General features: G+C 41.0%; 1 protein-coding gene across 1 annotated transcript in view; it reads left to right on the forward strand.

Annotated features, from left to right (window-relative positions):
• The first annotated feature begins 322 nt into the window (after window positions 1–322).
• The window catches only part of ctc1 (CTS telomere maintenance complex component 1), a 78,323-nt gene continuing 60,563 nt past the window's right edge, over window positions 323–18,082 (forward strand). The window contains exons 1-7 of the mRNA XM_060853173.1: window positions 323–484; window positions 5,363–5,553; window positions 7,025–7,289; window positions 10,282–10,508; window positions 13,413–13,554; window positions 14,987–15,322; window positions 16,166–16,294. Of these exons, the coding sequence (XP_060709156.1) occupies window positions 443–484; window positions 5,363–5,553; window positions 7,025–7,289; window positions 10,282–10,508; window positions 13,413–13,554; window positions 14,987–15,322; window positions 16,166–16,294 (1,332 nt within the window). The 5' untranslated portion in view covers window positions 323–442. The remainder of the gene's footprint in view (window positions 485–5,362; window positions 5,554–7,024; window positions 7,290–10,281; window positions 10,509–13,412; window positions 13,555–14,986; window positions 15,323–16,165; window positions 16,295–18,082) is intronic.

Consider the following 18,082-nt stretch of genomic DNA (forward strand, 5'->3'; position numbering starts at 1 on the left):
AGAATCAACTGCGGGGCACGGGACTGGTAACAGAAACAACTGCGTGACAGAGAACCGGAAATAGAATCGACTGAGAGGCCCAGGGTACAGGTAACAATCAACAGCGGGGTAAAGGGACAGGAAATAGAATCATCTGCGGGGCACAGGGACTGTAAATAGGATCGACTACGGTGCATATCAGCTGGAAATAGCCTTGCTTGCCGGTCGGAGAGACCGGGTGGAGGCACAGTTGCGGGGCGGGTGGAGCTGACATTGCGGTCCGTACCGGCAGCGGCAGCGGGGCAGACGGAGCGAGTGGGCCGGAAGTGGGTTGTGTGCGCGCGGGGGGGAGCCCGTTAGTGACGGTTGGTTGGCGGCGTTTGGAGCGCGACTTTAAATATTCAATTACCTTTGTGTGCGACTCGGAAAAAGAGTGGAAGCGGCCGTCGGTGCGTTGACGGGAATGGAAGAGTTTGTGTCGGAGTTTGGGGAGCTGAGCAGCGCTGTGAGTGTGACCCTCCCGTGTAACGGCTTGAATCGCATCGCATTGATTGAAGAACGAGTCCGCAATCATCCCTCTTTTTGTTTTTGAACACGGATAACACACTTGTCCTGCCCATGAAGTCACTGGGTGGGCGCACCCGATAGCGTGAGGGCCTTCCTCCCTGGTCTGCAGCTTGGGTTCCATCAGCAGGAACTGAATCAAGAGGTGGTGAGGGTTTAGATTTAAAAGTCCCATTGTTATAATAACGATGGCAGGCTCCTTCTCAGTTGTCAACCTGTGCTGATGGTGCCCTGGTGAGAGTGAGTGACTCAGGGTCTGCTGAGATGCTAATGTATTATCTTCACATTTATGGCCCATTTTCCCCCCATAGAAAGGTGGTTGGTGAACCACCCTCCTCAACTCTTACAGTCTACGTGTGCTCACGGTGCTGTTCGAAGGATTTCCAGTCGAGTGACAGCGGAGGAAATTGTTTCAAACTAGGAGGGGGACTAGAGCGGTGGTGGTGCCCTATGCGTTGGCTAAATTTGCTCTTCCATGTGCTGTCAAGACGTTATGAGCCTCTTACTGAGATATTAGTGTCAACAATAGTCACGGGTGAGGTGCCGGAAGACTGGAGGTTGGCTAGCATGGTGCCACTGTTTAAGAAGGGTGGTAAGGACAAGCCAGGAAACTATAGACCAATGAGCCTGACGTTGGTGGTGGACAAGTTGTTGGACGGAATCCTGAGGGACAGGATGGAAATGTATTTGGAAAGGCAAGGACTGATTAGGGATAGTCAACATGGCTTTGTGTGTGGGAAATCATGTGTCACAAACTTGATTGTTACATTCAAAGAGGATTGGTGAGGGCAGAACGTGGACATGATCTATATGGACCTCAGTAAGGCATTTGACAAGGTTCCCCATAGGAGACTGGTTAGCAAGGTCAGATCTCTGGTTAGCAAGGTCAGATCTCATGGTATACAAGAGAAGTGGCAATTTGGATATAGAACTGGCTCATAGCTTGAAGACAGAGGGTAGTGGTGGAGGGTTGTTTTTCAGACTGGAGGCCTGTGACCAGTGGAGTGCCACAAAGATCGGTGCTGGGTCCACTACTTTTCATCATTTATATAAATGATTTGGATGTGAGCACAAGCGGTATAGTTAGTAATTTTGCAGATGACACCAAAATTGGAGGTGTCGTAGACAGGAAAGAAGGTTACCTCTGATTCCAACAGGATCTTGATCAGATGAGCCAATGGGCTGAGAAGTGGAAGATGGAGTTTAATTTGGATAAATGCGAGGTGCTGCATTTTGGGAAAGCAAATATTAGCAGGACTTGTACACTTAATAGTAAGGTCCTCTGGAGTGTTGCTGAATAAGAGACCTTGGAGTGCAGGTTCATAGCTCCTTGAAAGTGGAGTCACAGGTAGATAGGATAGTGAAGAAGGCATTTGGTATGCTTTCCTTTATTGGTTAGAGTATTGAGTACAGGAGTTGAGAGGTCGTGTTGTGGCTGTACAGGACATTGGTTAGGTCACTGTTGGAATATTGTGTGTAATTTTGAACTCCTTCCTATCGGGTAAGATGTTGTGAAACTTGAAAGGGTTCAGAAAAGATTTACAAGAATGTTGCCAGTGTTGGAGGATTTGAGCTATATGGAGAGATTGAATAGGCTGGGGCTGTTTTCCCTGGAGCATCGGTGACTGAGAGGTGACCTTCTAGAGGTTTACAAAATCAGAGTGGCACAGGTAGGATAAATAGGACAAAGTCTTTTCCCAGGGAATGAGCGAGTCCAGAACAAGGGGGCATAGGTTTAGGGAGAGAAGGAAAAGATATAAAAGAGACCAAAGGGGCAACTTTTTCACGCAGAGGGTGGTACGTATATGGAATGAGCTGCCAGAGGAAGTGGTTGAGGCTAGTACAATTGCAATATTTAAAAGACATCTGGATGGGTATATGAATAGGAAGGGTTTGGAGGGATATGGGCAAAGTGCTGGCAGGTGGGACTAGATTGGGTTGGGATATCTGGTTGGCATGGACGAGTTGGACCGAAAGGTCTGTTTCCGTGCTGCAAATCTCTGTGACTCTTAAAAGACTGTGGTGCGTTGCATAGAGTCGGAGAAATGTACAGCACAAAAACAGACCCTTCGGTTCAACTCGCCCATGCTGACTGGCTGTCCCGACCCAATCTAGTCCCACCTGCCAGCACCTGGCCCATATCCCTCCAAACCCTTCCTATTCATATACCCCTCCAGATGCCTTTTAAATATTGCAATTGTGCCAACCTCCACCACTTCCTCTGGCAGCTCGTTCCTTACATGTACCACTCTCTGCATGAAAAGGTTGCATCCTGTGATGCCTTGATGAACCAGTGCAAGAGGGAGTGGATGGGCATCTGTTTTTGTTTTGGGAATTTTTTTTTGTGTTGCTCTAGTTGCACTCTCCAGGCAAGTGGAGAATAGCCCATCAAACGCTTGACTTGTGCTTTATAGATTGTGAACTGAATTTGGGGGTGCAGGAGATGAGGTACTTGCTCTGACATTCCCGTGCTCCTGCAACATTTTGTACATCAGGTCCTGTTAAGTTTCTGGTCGATGTTCACTGACATCTCCCTGTTCCCTGTCCTCTTCCTCGTAATAGTCAAGGAATGCTAAAGGTAGATGGTTAGATTGTAAATTTCACTATTTGTTGTTGCTCAGGGAAGGGGGTGTGAGGAGAGGGAGCATGTGTTTTTTGAATTTTTAACACCAGCAATTAAACTCTTTCCACTGTACTTACTACTGTTCCTGCTTGGCCTGTTTCCCAGGATTGAGATTACTTTTTCTTCCCCTTTTTTATTTGATCTCAGGATTTGAAGATGGCCCCAGCACAGGGAATCTTCTGGAATAAGCAGTGTTACTTGAACCATGTGAAATGAAGTTTTATAATGTATTGTTGTAATTTGGGAGCTTAGATTCTAAAATAGAGGAATAGTGAATTTTAGTTTTCAATTCTGTAAGGACCTGACTTGATCTTTTGGAAAGTCAGTCATTCAATTCAAAACTGCATTTGACAGAAGTCTGTGTGTTTTTCGCAAAATGATCAGCAAGCCACCTGAAGAGAGAATTACTGAAGTTTTATAACCACTGGTGAATGGGAAACGGTGTTATAAGCAGATCATGCAGTGAGAATAGGTCCATAATAGCAGAGCTGCTGTTATTAGCAGTCTCCAAGGAGTCAAGGCTGACAGAAGTCCAGAGAATCTTAGAATTCAGTGTGAAGAAAACTCACAACAGAATGCTGTGGTAGTTTGAGAGGAAGACATCCAACAAGGAAAAGAATTATGGAATTCCTGCTCAGTAATAATGAACTGCATTAGCACTTTGTTTAAAGGGTTGCGGGAGAGACGTTAATTGATGAAAAAAATCCTCTTTGTCTTGCACCCGTCAGGACAATTTGCATGAAACAGTTTGAGAAGACCAGGACTTGCATACATTTCATAATCAGACTGTTCAAATGTTTTATGACATACCTCTGAAGCAGTTGAGACTTGAATCTGAGATTTCTGGCTCAGAGGCAGGGATACTACCACCACATCACAGCAGCCTTAAACCAACATTTATACTGTATGAGAGGGAACAGATGATTGGTTGGCAGTTAGACTGTGGGGAGATGTTGCATGGTAAAACCATCAATTAATGTTTGCCAATTCACTGCCGGGGTTTGTTTATATTTTAACTCCAGCAGATTTACTCTTTTTGTTCGAGGCATTGCCCTGAAAATGAACTAGCTAATGACTGTTACCTATTTTGTTGAGTTGAAACAGGTGCAGCTTCTGTACATGGTCTTCCTGTCTGCAAAAAAAAACAAGACCCTGTATATTAATAGATGCAGCTTCTGGTATAAGCACATATGTCACAGTGATCCTAACTGGCAATCCTAAATTGGCTGCTAGTGTAATTCGTCAGAATTCACTTGCCAGCTAATCAGAACTCTTCTCCTGTACAGTAAAAATATTTATTTTCCTTAATTAACCTGATGACTGCAAGGCAAAAGTTTTGGAAAAATATACTTTTTTTTCAGCAAACTCAATTTCCGTACTATTAAACAGCAATTGACAATAGCATCCAGTGAATTTTAGCAAATTTCTGCACATTTTAGTAGCTGAGTGAAAATCTCCAGTGTGGAGACAGTGGGACTCAGAGATTTGAGTAAGGATGTTGATATAAAAGGGATAAATCTTTCTTTCTGATGTTGTAATGAGATCACTATTCATTCTTAGTTGGTGTAATATACTGTATTTTTATGCAATAAATTTTTATATTCTTTTGTTAACAATACATTGACAAACTCTCTTGTGAATATATTCAGTGACTAACCTTCATGGTAAATGAAAAGGCCATATGTGTTATTTTTCTATCAAATCAGGTTTCATTCTGGGATCCAAGTTGTCCATTCTTGCCTCCGGCTTGAATAGTAACCCTGATACAATTGCAGAACTAAACCAGCTGTTGACCAATTCAAAGCTGTGTTTATGCCCTTCCATTAAGAACAGCCAAGTCAATATTCATATTCAACTGCTGAATAATGCACCCTCCTCTCTGCCCATAAGGATAATATGGTAATGAAGTTATCAATGGTAGCCTTCCAAAACTGCATGTTTAGGGACAGAGGATGGGATTATAGCTTCCAAAGTATGTAGTCATGTGTATATTGTGATCTGTTCTTTACTACTGCTTATTCCCAGCTACACTGATATATAAAAACTTATCTTGTGAAATGTATGTTAGAACAAATCTGTTTATGCCCTATTTTACTGCATTTGTCAGGATCTGTAGTTTCTTTGAGGTACTGTTTTGAATAACTTTACACAAAGAATATCACAGTTAATATTTCATCCATGCCTTCTAATTTACAGGATATTGAGTGGCTCCAGAATTTGTACAGATTTACAGGAAAGAACATCCTTCCTGTTGCTGTAGATTGTGAAGTTACTTGTAAGGAGTTGAGCAGCTGTCTCTTTCAATGCTTATGCAGAATTTGTCACAATCACAGTAATACTTGTTGCTATCGAAGAAAAGATGGACTTATTCTACCTTTAAGCTATAGGTACTGAAAAATCTGATTATATTCATTACTTGCATTGTTATTTCTGATGAAAGGTACTAATTTACATTTAATCTGTACTTTTAGTTAGTAATTGTGTATTTATGGCAATGTTTTTCCCCAGGTTTCAAATTTTTAGTATCTAAAACCTTTTACAATGTTACAGTTTCAGTCATGAGCTGCTAACATTAAGGACACTTGCTTTGAAATATGTTTAAAGGTTTGAATCTTAGGATTAGATTAGATTACCTACAGTATAGAAACAGGCCATTCGGCCAAACCAGTCTGCACCGACCCTCCGAGCAGTAATCCACACAGACCCATTTCCCTCTGACTAATGCACTTAACACTATGGGCAGTTTAGTGTGGCCAATTCACCTGCCCTGCACATCCTTGGACTGTGGGAGGAAACCTGAGCACCTGGAAAAAAAAACACACAGAACTTTAACTTGTAGATATTAGTCATTATTTTTCTTTGCCTTCTCTCTTGGCTGACTCTTTTGGATGGAGTGTAACTCTTGAGCAAAATGATTACATTGTGGCAGAGAGACTTAAGTAGTTGCTTGACTCCAAAGCTTCATCTTTCTCAGCTATCTTGGGTGCAAATTTTCTGTTGGAGCATGGCTTACATTTTGTGGTGAAGCAAAGCTGGACAGTTAATGCAAACCACAAATTTTTTTAATATGTATGATATATGATGACGTAAATATCTGCTCCTGAATTATATTTAGAACACTATCTGTACATTTCTTGCAATTGAATGGTAATGCTTCTTGGAATTATACCAACAAATACACTTAGAAACACAATTATTCTGCTTTGGAAGCAGTGTATTGCTTGCTACTATTGCAGTCCTTCTCAAACTTTATATTAATTAGTAATGGCATGACCTGTGGAATTCCCTTCTTAAACCTCCCTCCATCTCTCCTTTTAAGGTTTTCCAATGCTTGACCAAGTTTTCAGTAACATGCACTAATTCACTAGTGATGTTTGGAAATTAGTCCTATGAGTGACTTGGAATATTTAATTACATTTTAAAGACCCTATTCTAATATACATTATTTTCATAATGTCAGTGGATCTTCCAAGGTAAAGTAGAGGCAAAATCTGTGAAACCATTCAAGTGGCAGCGAAATATGATAGTGAGATTAATATAGATTCATGCACGAGGATGAATTAGATGTAATTATTTTTGTGTATATTCAATACTTGCTGGTTAGTTCAGTAGTTTTTGAAAGAAATTTGAGAATGTTGAAATCTGTCTAAATCTGATCAAAATGGCATTTGATTTTCCTCTCTTAGATGCTGAGAGAAATGCCTTGTAATTCCACAATGTTTTGGATTTCATTTGATCACTAACTATGTGTCATTGATCAGACATTGCCTATCACTGTCATGTTGATTAAAATGTTCATTCAAGAGATCAATAGACTCTATCTTCTTGCTGATTTAATTAAAGATGATTTAATTGCAGATTTATATCCCTTGAGGAACTTCAGTCTCAGCAGAAGACCCCTTGCTGTAGTCAATTAACATGGAGCACCAGTCAGTTCAAGCAGTGGACAGTACATAAAGAGAGTTTACTAATAAGTCATAAGGCACTTAGTCGGACAAACTTGCTGCTGTGTGGTATCCTGACAGATAAGACCTCGATTACTCCAAGTGCTGAAGAGAGACAAGAACAACACAATGGAGGAATCTTGTACTTGCAGGACAAAAGTGGATTCATACCTTGTGAGGTAAACAGAAATTTCTAATCTTACAAACACATAAGCTTTTGCTCCTGACTAGTTTTGATGCCTTCATTAGTTTATTTTGTTATGTGGCATGGTGATGGAAGGTGACAACGTTATTTACTGACGATTGGGGAATTTGTTCTTTAATAGATGGATGAAGTGAACATGGAAGACAGTTTCTTCAGAATCCACTTTAATATAAAATTATGTTATGTTTTCTTTGTAAAAAAGTGCAGTTTTGTTAAGTGGTGGAATCTGGTTACATAGTATTTGATTTGGGTATGTCCTCAAATGAACACTCAAGCAGAAGATGGTAATTCCACAATTCCTTAAGGGACAGATCTTAGGCTAAAACAACTGATACAACCAGAATTCTGCTCTGCAATTTGAATTACAAACTAACAGCAAATGTCTGTGCTGTTTAGCCAGCTACTATATATCTATAGGTAAAAAAAAATGAGGTCTGCAGATGCTGGAGATCACAGCTGAAAATGTGTTGCTGGTTAAAGCACAGCAGGTTAGGCAGCATCCAAGAAATAGGAAATTCGACGTTTCGGGCATAAGCCCTTCATCAGGAATGAGGAGAGTGTGCCAAGCAGGCTAAGATAAAAGGTAGGGAGGAGGGACTTGGGGGAGGGGCGATGGAGATGTGATAGGTGGAAGGAGGTCAAGGTGAGGGTGATAGGCTGGAGTGGGGTGGGGGCGGAGAGGTCAGGAAGAAGATTGCAGGTTAGGAGGGCGGTGCTGAGTTGAGGGAACCGACTGAGACAAGGTGGGGGGAGGAGAAATGAGGAAACTGGAGAAATCTGAGTTCATTTCTTGTGGTTGGAGGGTTCCCAGGCGGAAGATGAGGCGCTCCTCCTCCAGCCGTCGTGTTATGTTCTGCCGGTGGAGGAGTCCAAGGACCAGCATGTCCTCGGTGGAGTGGGAGGGAGAGTTAAAGTGTTGAGCCACGGGGTGGTTGGGTTGGTTGGTCCGGGCATCCCAGAGGTGTTCTCTGAAGCGTTCCGCAAGTAAGCGGCCCGTCTCCCCAATATAGAGGAGGCCACATCGGGTGCAGCGGATGCAATAGATGATGTGTGTGGAGGTACAGGTGAACTTGTGGCGGATATGGAAAGATCCCATGGGGCCTTGGAGGGAAGTGAGGGAGGAGGTGTGGGCGCAAGTTTTACATTTCCTGCGGTTGCAGGGGAAGGTGCCGGGAGTGGAGGTTGGGTTGATGGGGGGTGTGGACCTGACGAGGGAGTCACGAAGGGAGTGGTCTTTGCGGAACGCTGATAGGGGAGGGGAGGGAAATCTATCCCTGGTGGTGGGGACCGTTTGGAGGTGGCGGAAATGACGGCGGATGATACGTTGTATACGGAGGTTGGTGGGGTGGTAGGTGAGAACCAGTGGGGTGGGAGAACCAACCACCCCGTGGCTCAACACTTTAACTCTCCCTCCCACTCCACCGAGGACATGCAGGTCCTTGGACTCTTCCACCGGCAGAACATAACAACACGACGGCTGGAGGAGGAGCGCCTCATCTTCCGCCTGGGAACCCTCCAACCACAAGGAATGAACTCAGATTTCTCCAGTTTCCTCATTTCCCCTCCCCCCACCTTGTCTCAGTTGGTTCCCTCAACTCAGCACCGCCCTCCTAACCTGCAATCTTCTTCCTGACCTCTCCGCCCCCACCCCACTCCGGCCTATCACCCTCACCTTGACCTCCTTCCACCTATCACATCTCTATTGCCCCTCCCCCAAGTCCCTCCTCCCTACCTTTTATCTTAGCCTGCTTGGCACTCTCTCCTCATTCCTGATGAAGGGCTTATGCCCGAAACGTCGAATTTCCTACTATATATCTATAGTACTGCTGACGTACCAGATGGACAGGATGCTCTTGTGACATAGTCCTCTGGGCTAAAAATCCTGGAATTCCCTCCCTTTCTACAGCACTTCGACTGCAATGATTCAAGAAGGCGGCTGTACTGCCATCTTCTTAAAGGTATTGCGGAAGGGCATTAAATGCTGGCCCAACCAGAGACTCCCACATTGCGTACAAGAGGTTGATTCAGAATTATCTATACGAGATAGACTGTGAAACATAACAATAGTTTGAAAACTCTTGTTAGCTTATGATCAGCTGACTGAAATTGCCATTCAATGAGCCAGGATTTTAAGAGTTTCTCAACTGTTTGCTAATTGGTAGATACATTCAAGAAGGAGCAGAACGTGGCCATTGTGGCTAATGGGACCAAGGTGTATGGAGAGAAAGCAGGAGTAGGATAATGAAATTGCATGATCAGCTATGATCTTATGGAATTGTGGTACAGGCTTGAAGGGTCAAGTAGCCTACTTCACCTATTTTCTATGCTTCAATGTTAGTTTGCTTAACAGAGAATGAAGTGTTCTTTATGGGAAGTCCGGTATATACTTAATGAATGTACCTATTTAGTAGTAGTGGAACACTCAAGCAGATCACTGCATGAGTTGATTATTGTAGTGAATTCCACTATCAAACAAACTCAGCAGTCTATTTATGCCTATGATATAAGGGAGGAAACTGAGTGATTATCTCAGTGAAATGTAGCAAAAAATGAAGACCACTTAAATTAGGGATTTTAGTTTTTGTATGTGTTGTATTTATATGTTGATCAATCCTAGCTTAAAATAAAACATTGGCAAACAAATTCCTGCTGGTTTCCTGAATCTAAATTCAGCATGAATGTTCAGTCTTACTCACTTTCATTAAAGTCCACTTTCTACTTATCTGCAGAATCAGTAAATTGCTGTTTGAAAAATTAAAACCTCTCATTTCTATTTTAGATAGTGTCTCTCTCTAAGCCAGTTTTCCTGCAACTAATTTTGTGGGAATATTGCCTTTCTCACGGAGTGTACTCCAAAGTGAAATAATGTATGTGTAACATTTAGTCCAATACTTTTGTGATATGTAAATTCCAAACAGATTTGTTTAAATTTTTGTCTCTTCTTTTATGGTGAAATTCTTGACCAGGTTATCAAATTAGATGCTCGGTGGTTGGGGCAATTAGTACTACTTCCAAGCTGGAGTTACATTCCATTGACTACTGTTTGGAGACTTGGTGGGACTGAAGCTGGCTATCTTGAGATAATCGAAGCACCATTTCTTGTGTTTCCAAAACTGTTAGTTGGAAGCCTTTTGGCATCAAACACGCTGAATGTTTTACTACCAGAATCAGCAATTCATCTCCTGGACAAAGGGTAGGACATATAATTTTCAACATGTAATTTTAATAGTCAAGCAATGTGCAAGCTCTTTTTCCCTTAATTTAGACAATAGTGGCTTCTTGCATGTGTCCCTGGGTATTAATACCATGTGGTTGTTCTTAAATTTTTCTTTTGTCTGCAAAGACTTGTTTTAAGTTAATGCAGTCAGAACAACTAATAATTAGCACTACTTAGTATTTCTGTACAAGAGTGAAGTGAATATGTGCACCTAGTGTAATGTGCAAGTGTGATTTTTTTTTTTTGAAAATCTTTACATTTGGTATTGAAAAGATCCACACATTTTCTTTTCCCCCAAAATAGGTGGAAAACGTTTTCAAAACACAAGTCAGAAACCCAACTTCCGAATAAGACTTGACATGAGGCTGAGGCCTGGGATCAGTCAGAACTCGAGTGTGTTGCTGGGCAAGCACAGCAGGTCAGCCAGCCTCTGAGGAGCAGGAGACTCGATTGTTTGTACCTGGAACGTCGATTCTCCTGCTCCTTGGATGTTGCCTGACCTGCTGTGCTTGCCCAGCAACACACACTTTCCTCTGATTTCCAGCATCTGCAGTCCTTACTTTTTCTCCCAGTTGATCTATAGAACTGCAATAATATTCTGGTTTACTAGGCATTGGACTTCAAATTAACTGCTTACCTTGTTGGATGAAGATCTGAGTCTATTAAAAATGAAAAATCTTGTTGCTTAAATGGGATGAACTTTACATTTTAATCAAAAAGGCAATTGCATTTAAGTGATTGTACCACAGTGGTTCTTGTGTAGATTATTCTGAGAAGCTTAAAGAATGAAATAATGATTCGGCAACTGCATTGAAAATGCACTAGTAGGTTTATCAAATTGATATCTAAATTTTGAACTTTTTTTGCTCAATATGAAGCCTTGGATTCAGTCCATGTTATCTACCACCATTTTGAAGAAATGCCACCTGTGGATGGAAAGGAGATATTTTGCCAATTCCACAAACTCCAGTTCCTCACCTCTGATTCGGTACTCTCTCCTCAACCACTGTCTTGAGCTGAACTAGACTTTTGAGAACTTAAGTGTGTTCATTTGAGTTCACTGACTTTCTGATATGTCTACATCACTGACTCATTCTCCAATCCCAACTCATCATCACCATATCCTCCTCTTCACAGAGATTTCCCATTTCTCTCAATGTAACATTTCCCTTCTTTGCCACAACCTCAGGCCATCTACTGAAGTCACCAGTCCTGATCTTTGTCATCATCAGATTTAATTAAGAATACTCTCCAACCTGATGTTTTTATTTAATCCTTCACAAAGCTAAAACTCAAATGCTTCTAAACATTGCTCCATTATTCTAACTGGCACTGAATTCAACTCATGCATTGCTCCCACTCTAGCACTGATCCATGGTTTGCAATTGACAGTTCTTCAATGTTTACAATTCTTGTGTTACAATGCTATTTAAACTTGCATTCCATTTTAAGGGATGTGTTGAAGTGTATCTCTGATTTAGCTTTTAATTAGTCCTCTTAATATTTCGTTCTTTTGCTTTGAACAATTTTGACTCATTGCATTCCCAATACTAAAGGCACAACAAACAGGTTGTTTTGCAGCTTTCAATTAATCTAATATTTCTGAAGTGGAGAACACACACCGCCACACTCACAGGAATCCGATTCACTAGAGAGGAAGAAAAGGACAACCAACTCCCATTCCTAGATGTGATGGTATAGAGAACACCGAATGGAGAATTCACCACAAAGGTATACAGGAAAGCCACACACAGAGACCAAGTCCTGAACTACGAAAGCAACCACCCCAACACACACAAAAAAAAGTTGCGTCAAGACACTATTCAAAAGGGCCACAACACACTGCAGTACACCAGAACTTCAAAAAGAGGAAGAAGAACACCTATACAATGTATTAGCCAAAAACGGATACCCGCGCAATTTCATCAACAGATGTCTAAGGGAAAGACAACGGAACGAGGAAATGCCGCAACCCAAAGGACTAGCCACACTACCTACCATACATCAAGAGCATTTCCGAACTGACAGCCAGACTACTGCGACCACTAGGACTCGTAACAACATACAAACCAACAGCCACTCTCAGACAGCAACTCATCAGAACGAAGGACCCGATACCCAGCATGAGCAAAATCAACGTAGCGTACAAACTCCTATGCAAGGACTGCACAAAACACTACATAGGACAAACAGGAAGACAGCTAATGATCTGCATCCATGAACACCAACTAGCCACAAAACGACATGACCAGCTATCCTTAGTAGCCACACATGCAGATGACAAGCAACATGAATTTGACTGGAACACTACTATTATAGGACAAGCCAAACAGAGAACAGCCAGGGAATTCCTAGAGGCATGGCTCTCATCCACAGATTCAATCAATAAGCACATCGACCTGGATCCAATATACCGACAATTGCAACGGACAGCTGGAACTGACAACCGGAAGCGGCAGATTCAAACCATTATAAATGCCGGAGGAAAGATCACAGAAATGCTTCACAGGAGGCTCCCAAGCACCGAGGATGTCACCTAGACAGGGGACGAAACATCTGAAGCACAAATTCCCAGCTCGGCGAACAGAATCACAAGAACTTCTTACCTTGTTTTAAAGGATTACCTGAATACTATTTTGACGCCAGCTGTGCTTTGAGTACTGGGGAAATTTTTGTCTTGAGACTTGCAGTGAATAAATTATATGTATAACATGCTGTAGTGTGAAATGATCAATATCTTCACACATGGAAGTATGTGTCAGGTGGTTGACCTTGTCACTTGTTACCATCTCTTGGGAAGGTATTGATTGTCTGTTAAAGTATTGGAATCCTTTGTTATGGATGATATGTGACAGTAATTCTATTCTGATTTTTGTCAAGGTTTCATTGCCCTAAAGTGAAGATGAACATAGCTGGAGAACTTGGCTGTCTGTGTTCGCTTATACATATCCGAGGGAAAACATTTTTCTTCTTCTTCCTTAATTCCTTTGAAACTGAAGATTCTCTTCCAGTTTTAGTTCAGGTGTGTTTTCAAACAAAAATGACCTACGTTTAAATAGAAATTTTACTGGCCTTAAACCTGTAATAAGCTTTGTGTATCGTAAAATCCAATTCTTCAGTTGATAGGTCACAACTTTATCAATTTGTGCAGTGATTTGCTTTGACTGTCGGTTTTCAAAGTAGCAAGTTTTCGAAGGAATGTCAGGCCCTTCAAGCTTTATCAGATTTCTGTAGTTGACTTCTGAATGTGTTACTAAATAAGTTCTGCATTGGCAATAATTACCTCTTAAGTAGCTGATGCTCACTATGTTAGTAGGCTGGGTTGAATATTTACTGTAAACAAACATTTGGAAACCACTGCTCTAATCTCTTATTCCCTATTAAAATGAATAGGGCCTGTCTGTTGGCAGCAACAGTGGCCTTTGTTTAGGCATTTGTCTCTACTGTGAAACATCTGGTATAATCCACCACATTGGTGTAAGTCACAGGACAACACATGGTTATAAGCACTATAGCATGTGGGTTTAGTTTTTCATTCAGTAACTGTTATGAGTTGCCTGAAGGCCATACCGTCTGTGAAGCAAGGCACATTATTAACTGTGCAAGTAGGACAGGTAAAAATAAGTGTTTCTCTAAATTGTCACATTAAGGAGTTATTTGCTTTACTGAAATTGTTAATGAAGGCACTAATCCATTTTGGCTAAAATAGCTAAGACATTTCCAAAACTATGACCTAGGGCTTTTATACAACTTTCTATTTTATTTCAGGTATCACTTGGGCAGATTTCATCCTAAATACATCAACTTAACAAAAATATTCAGCATCTTTTACTAAATTATCTTTGGCTTCACTACACACTTAAATTTTTCTGAGAATCGTTGTCTAAATTGTGTCTAGCAACTTATTAACTTTGAACCTCTGAATAAACTACTATAAATGATTGTGCACTTTCTATTTGAACTCATCCGTTTGCAATAGTTCTATAATGTCTTCAACATAACTGAGTAATTGCTGACTCTATTTTGTATATCTTTGTTCTTCTGTTGACTTTAATTTGATTTTCCTGTTTATTCAACATGATGCCAGTGACTGCTGAGTAAAATAGCATTGCTGAGTAAGAGGCAGCCTCACTTTGTGACAATATTTGATGTAGCTCCTAACTTTCCAACTGAGGACTCCAATAATCCTTTAAAATAAACTAAATATATTGAGGTACACGGAGAAAAAATAGAATGCAACATGTTCTGTTTTTTATGTATGCAAGCATTCGCCTAACTTTACTCTGTCTGTCTTTTTTTAAAAAGATAGCTCTTGTATGTCAGTTTTCCTATTCAGTTGCTCAGTGCAATACTTTGCTCTTCAGAATTATTGTAAAGCTGTCAGTGTTTAAAATGAAAAATCTTGGATATTTTCAGTTTGAATACCTCATTGTGTTCTTGTGTTCTCATTTTAGGTTCCTGCCAAACTAATGTGGCATCACTGCTTAGAAGTTTCAAAGCAATATGTCATAACGAAGGTCTTCATTTCCAGTCTGCAGGGCACCAATTATAAGGTGTTTGTAGTGTCATCGTCTTCTGACTTCTACCAATATGATGTGGGGTCTGTGAAAGAACAAACACTGGCAGAATTTATGAATATTTCACATATGAAGCAGGCTTCTAAAAGTGAGCAAACATCACTTGCTTGTAAGGAAGAATCTTTTCAGAATAGGTCTTCTGTGGACTGGTCAACACAACACACCGTAGAAGAAATGTGTAAGAGCAGAGAGTCCAAAATATGTTCTTATCGTGTGAGTACTTGGTGTTTTGCATTGTAGGCTTGGATATGCACTGGGTTGTAAGATAATCTTTTGTATTATTTTGACATGATGGCTGGAGGAAATGGTATTGAATGGAAACTTCATACTGGGCGTTTGACTATGTAATTGCAGGCTATAAGACTGAGTCTGTTAGGTTGTTGTGCCTTATTTTGAATGGTTGAGTTACATTGACTTTTAACTTCATGCTGTAGCTCTGCAGTGCCATTCAGCATTTTCAATGTGGGGAGTGGATAGAAGCTGATGGAAGGTGTCTTGGTTTTTTTAAATAACACTTTTTCTCTCCTGCATTTATCTGCTGAAGCAGTTGTGTTTGCTATCTTCAAAGACCTCCCACAAGTAGTTACCGATTATTCCATGAGACTTGGCAGTGGGTGTTTGAGGCTATTCAACCATATAAGATAGCATACCCGAGTCCAATGCTACCTTATTTGGATATCCCTATGCAAGAATTTTCCAGCAATTGGTGCTAGGCAACTGTTCAAAATTAAAGTTGTGGCAGTTTTTCTCTGTATGTTATGTGGGCTCAAATGCTGAAGATCTAACCACTTGACGCAGCAGGAAAACCCTGTTAAATATTATTATTTAATTAAGAGGGCGAACATATGTATACAGATGAGGGAGATAATCTGTTTCTTGAAGTGAGATGTTCTCTTTGACAACTGTTTTGACTAAGTTTTGGTCTTTCGGCACCAAAGGAGGTGACTTTGCATGAATAAAACAATGTGGGTCTCACTGGCTGTATCAGGTACTACTGTCCATCTGCCTGAGGTTTGACCAGTCTATTCATTTTTCTCTTCTTTTTCATTGTTTTAGGGTATGATAAGTAAGGTATTAAACGTTGCAGCAGGCCTTTATGAGCTGGACGGTAAATTTGGTCTTTGTGTGGCTTATCAACAGCTAGTAAATTATGGACGTGGTTTGCGGCCTGGAGCACAAGTGGAGGTATGAATATTTGATGTTTCAAATGTATTTTCTTTCCAGTTAATATTTGTATCTTCCCTGTGCACTTTATAATGACTGTATTCTCTTTCATCTGGAAAGGTAAATTGGATAGATGACCTGCACTGTGGTGGTAGTTTCATTGTATCTGCTGGTTATCCAAGATCTGTACAGTTAGGGTAAAGGATGGCTGTCATCTGTATCTGATAGTGCTGAACTAAAATCTCCTAGCTTAGAAGTACACCTTTTTATATGTAAAAGTGACACTGTACAATGGTGCATTACGAATTTCATACTTGAGTGTGTTTGGTTGCTGCAAGATTAGCCATGAGGGTGGCATGGTGGCTCAGTGGTTAACACTTCAGCCTCACAGGGCTAGGACCCAGGTTTGATTCCAGCCGCGGGCGACTGTCTGGAATTTGCACATTCTTTCTGTGTCTGAGAGTTTCCTCCAGGTGCTCCTGTTTCCTCCCACTGTCCAAAGATGTGCAGGTTAGGTGAATTGGCCATACTAAATTGCCCATCGTGTTCAGGGATGTGTAGGTTAGTTGCATTATTCAGGGGTAAATATAGGGTAATAGGGTAGGGGAATGGGTCAGTGGGTCGACCTTTTTGGGTTGAAGGGCCTGTTTCCACACTGTAAGTATTCTATAATTTCTATATACTGAAGTTGGGTCATATTTTATAACTCTATATAGTTTTGAGCATTTGGTAGCCCAGTACTATTTATCACTTATTCAGTGATACGAAGCTCTACATTGATTTAAACAAAACAAAGAAGTGCGGGTGCTAGAAATTAGAAATAACAACCTAAATTGCTGGAGAAACTCAGCAGATCTGGCAGCAGTTATGAAGAAGGGTTCCTGGACCCAAAACATTGACTCTATATTGTTTATCTGGTTTATGTACTAAAGAAGAACAATTTTTCACAAAGTTGCTTTTCAAGAACTAATCACTAATAAGCAGGTAATCATTTCCTTACAATGCTACATTAACATTTCTCCACAGATGTTCTTGATGTTGATTTAACTCAATCTTATCAGTTTTGTATTCTACCAAAGACTGCAAAATGCGCCATCTTGTGGCCCAATCTGGAGTTTCCAGTGCAAAGCATTTAATGACAGGCAAGACTCAAGTTTGGAGCTGCTTAGCTAGCTAAGAATACCTGGCATACATCTCCCATTTTAATAGTGTGATATTGGAAAATTTCAATGAATATTATCAGTGAAGCAGATGACTGTTCCATTCTTAACTCTATGATCTCTTAAAGTAAAGCTTAATAGTACATGTTTAATATTTTAATACACTCAGATTGGGCAAAATCTTATGCTGTCCCAAGATCAGGAAACAAGGTCGGCAAGGGAATGTAATTGTGTAAGAGGCCAAATATCTGTCTCTCAATAGTGGGATTAATTCTTGAACTTTAAAGACAGGTTAAGCTTTCCAACTGCAAGCATTGCATGGATGACTATTAAAAGGTCAGTTTGCTAAAATTAATTTCATCTTCTCAATCAAGTTCTCCACAAGTCAATTACATTTGCCCTCTTATTTCCAACTGCACAGAAATGATGTACAAAAGGCAAGGTACTGTCCTTGTTGGTTTAGAGTGAGAAGCCTCTGCTTTGCCCTTGAGCCTTTATCTCTGCTTGTCAATATTGACATTGGTGGCGATAGCCTAAGATACATTGAGGTTGGAGGATGACGTACAGTGGGATGTTCGGAAAGTAATGCACAAAGAGGCTGGGCAAAGGTGGAACTCTCCCTGAGGAAAGGATGCATGCTGACTTGGAA

The sequence above is a fragment of the Hemiscyllium ocellatum genome, chromosome 39 (assembly GCF_020745735.1).
Source record: "Hemiscyllium ocellatum isolate sHemOce1 chromosome 39, sHemOce1.pat.X.cur, whole genome shotgun sequence".
NCBI lineage: Eukaryota > Metazoa > Chordata > Chondrichthyes > Orectolobiformes > Hemiscylliidae > Hemiscyllium > Hemiscyllium ocellatum.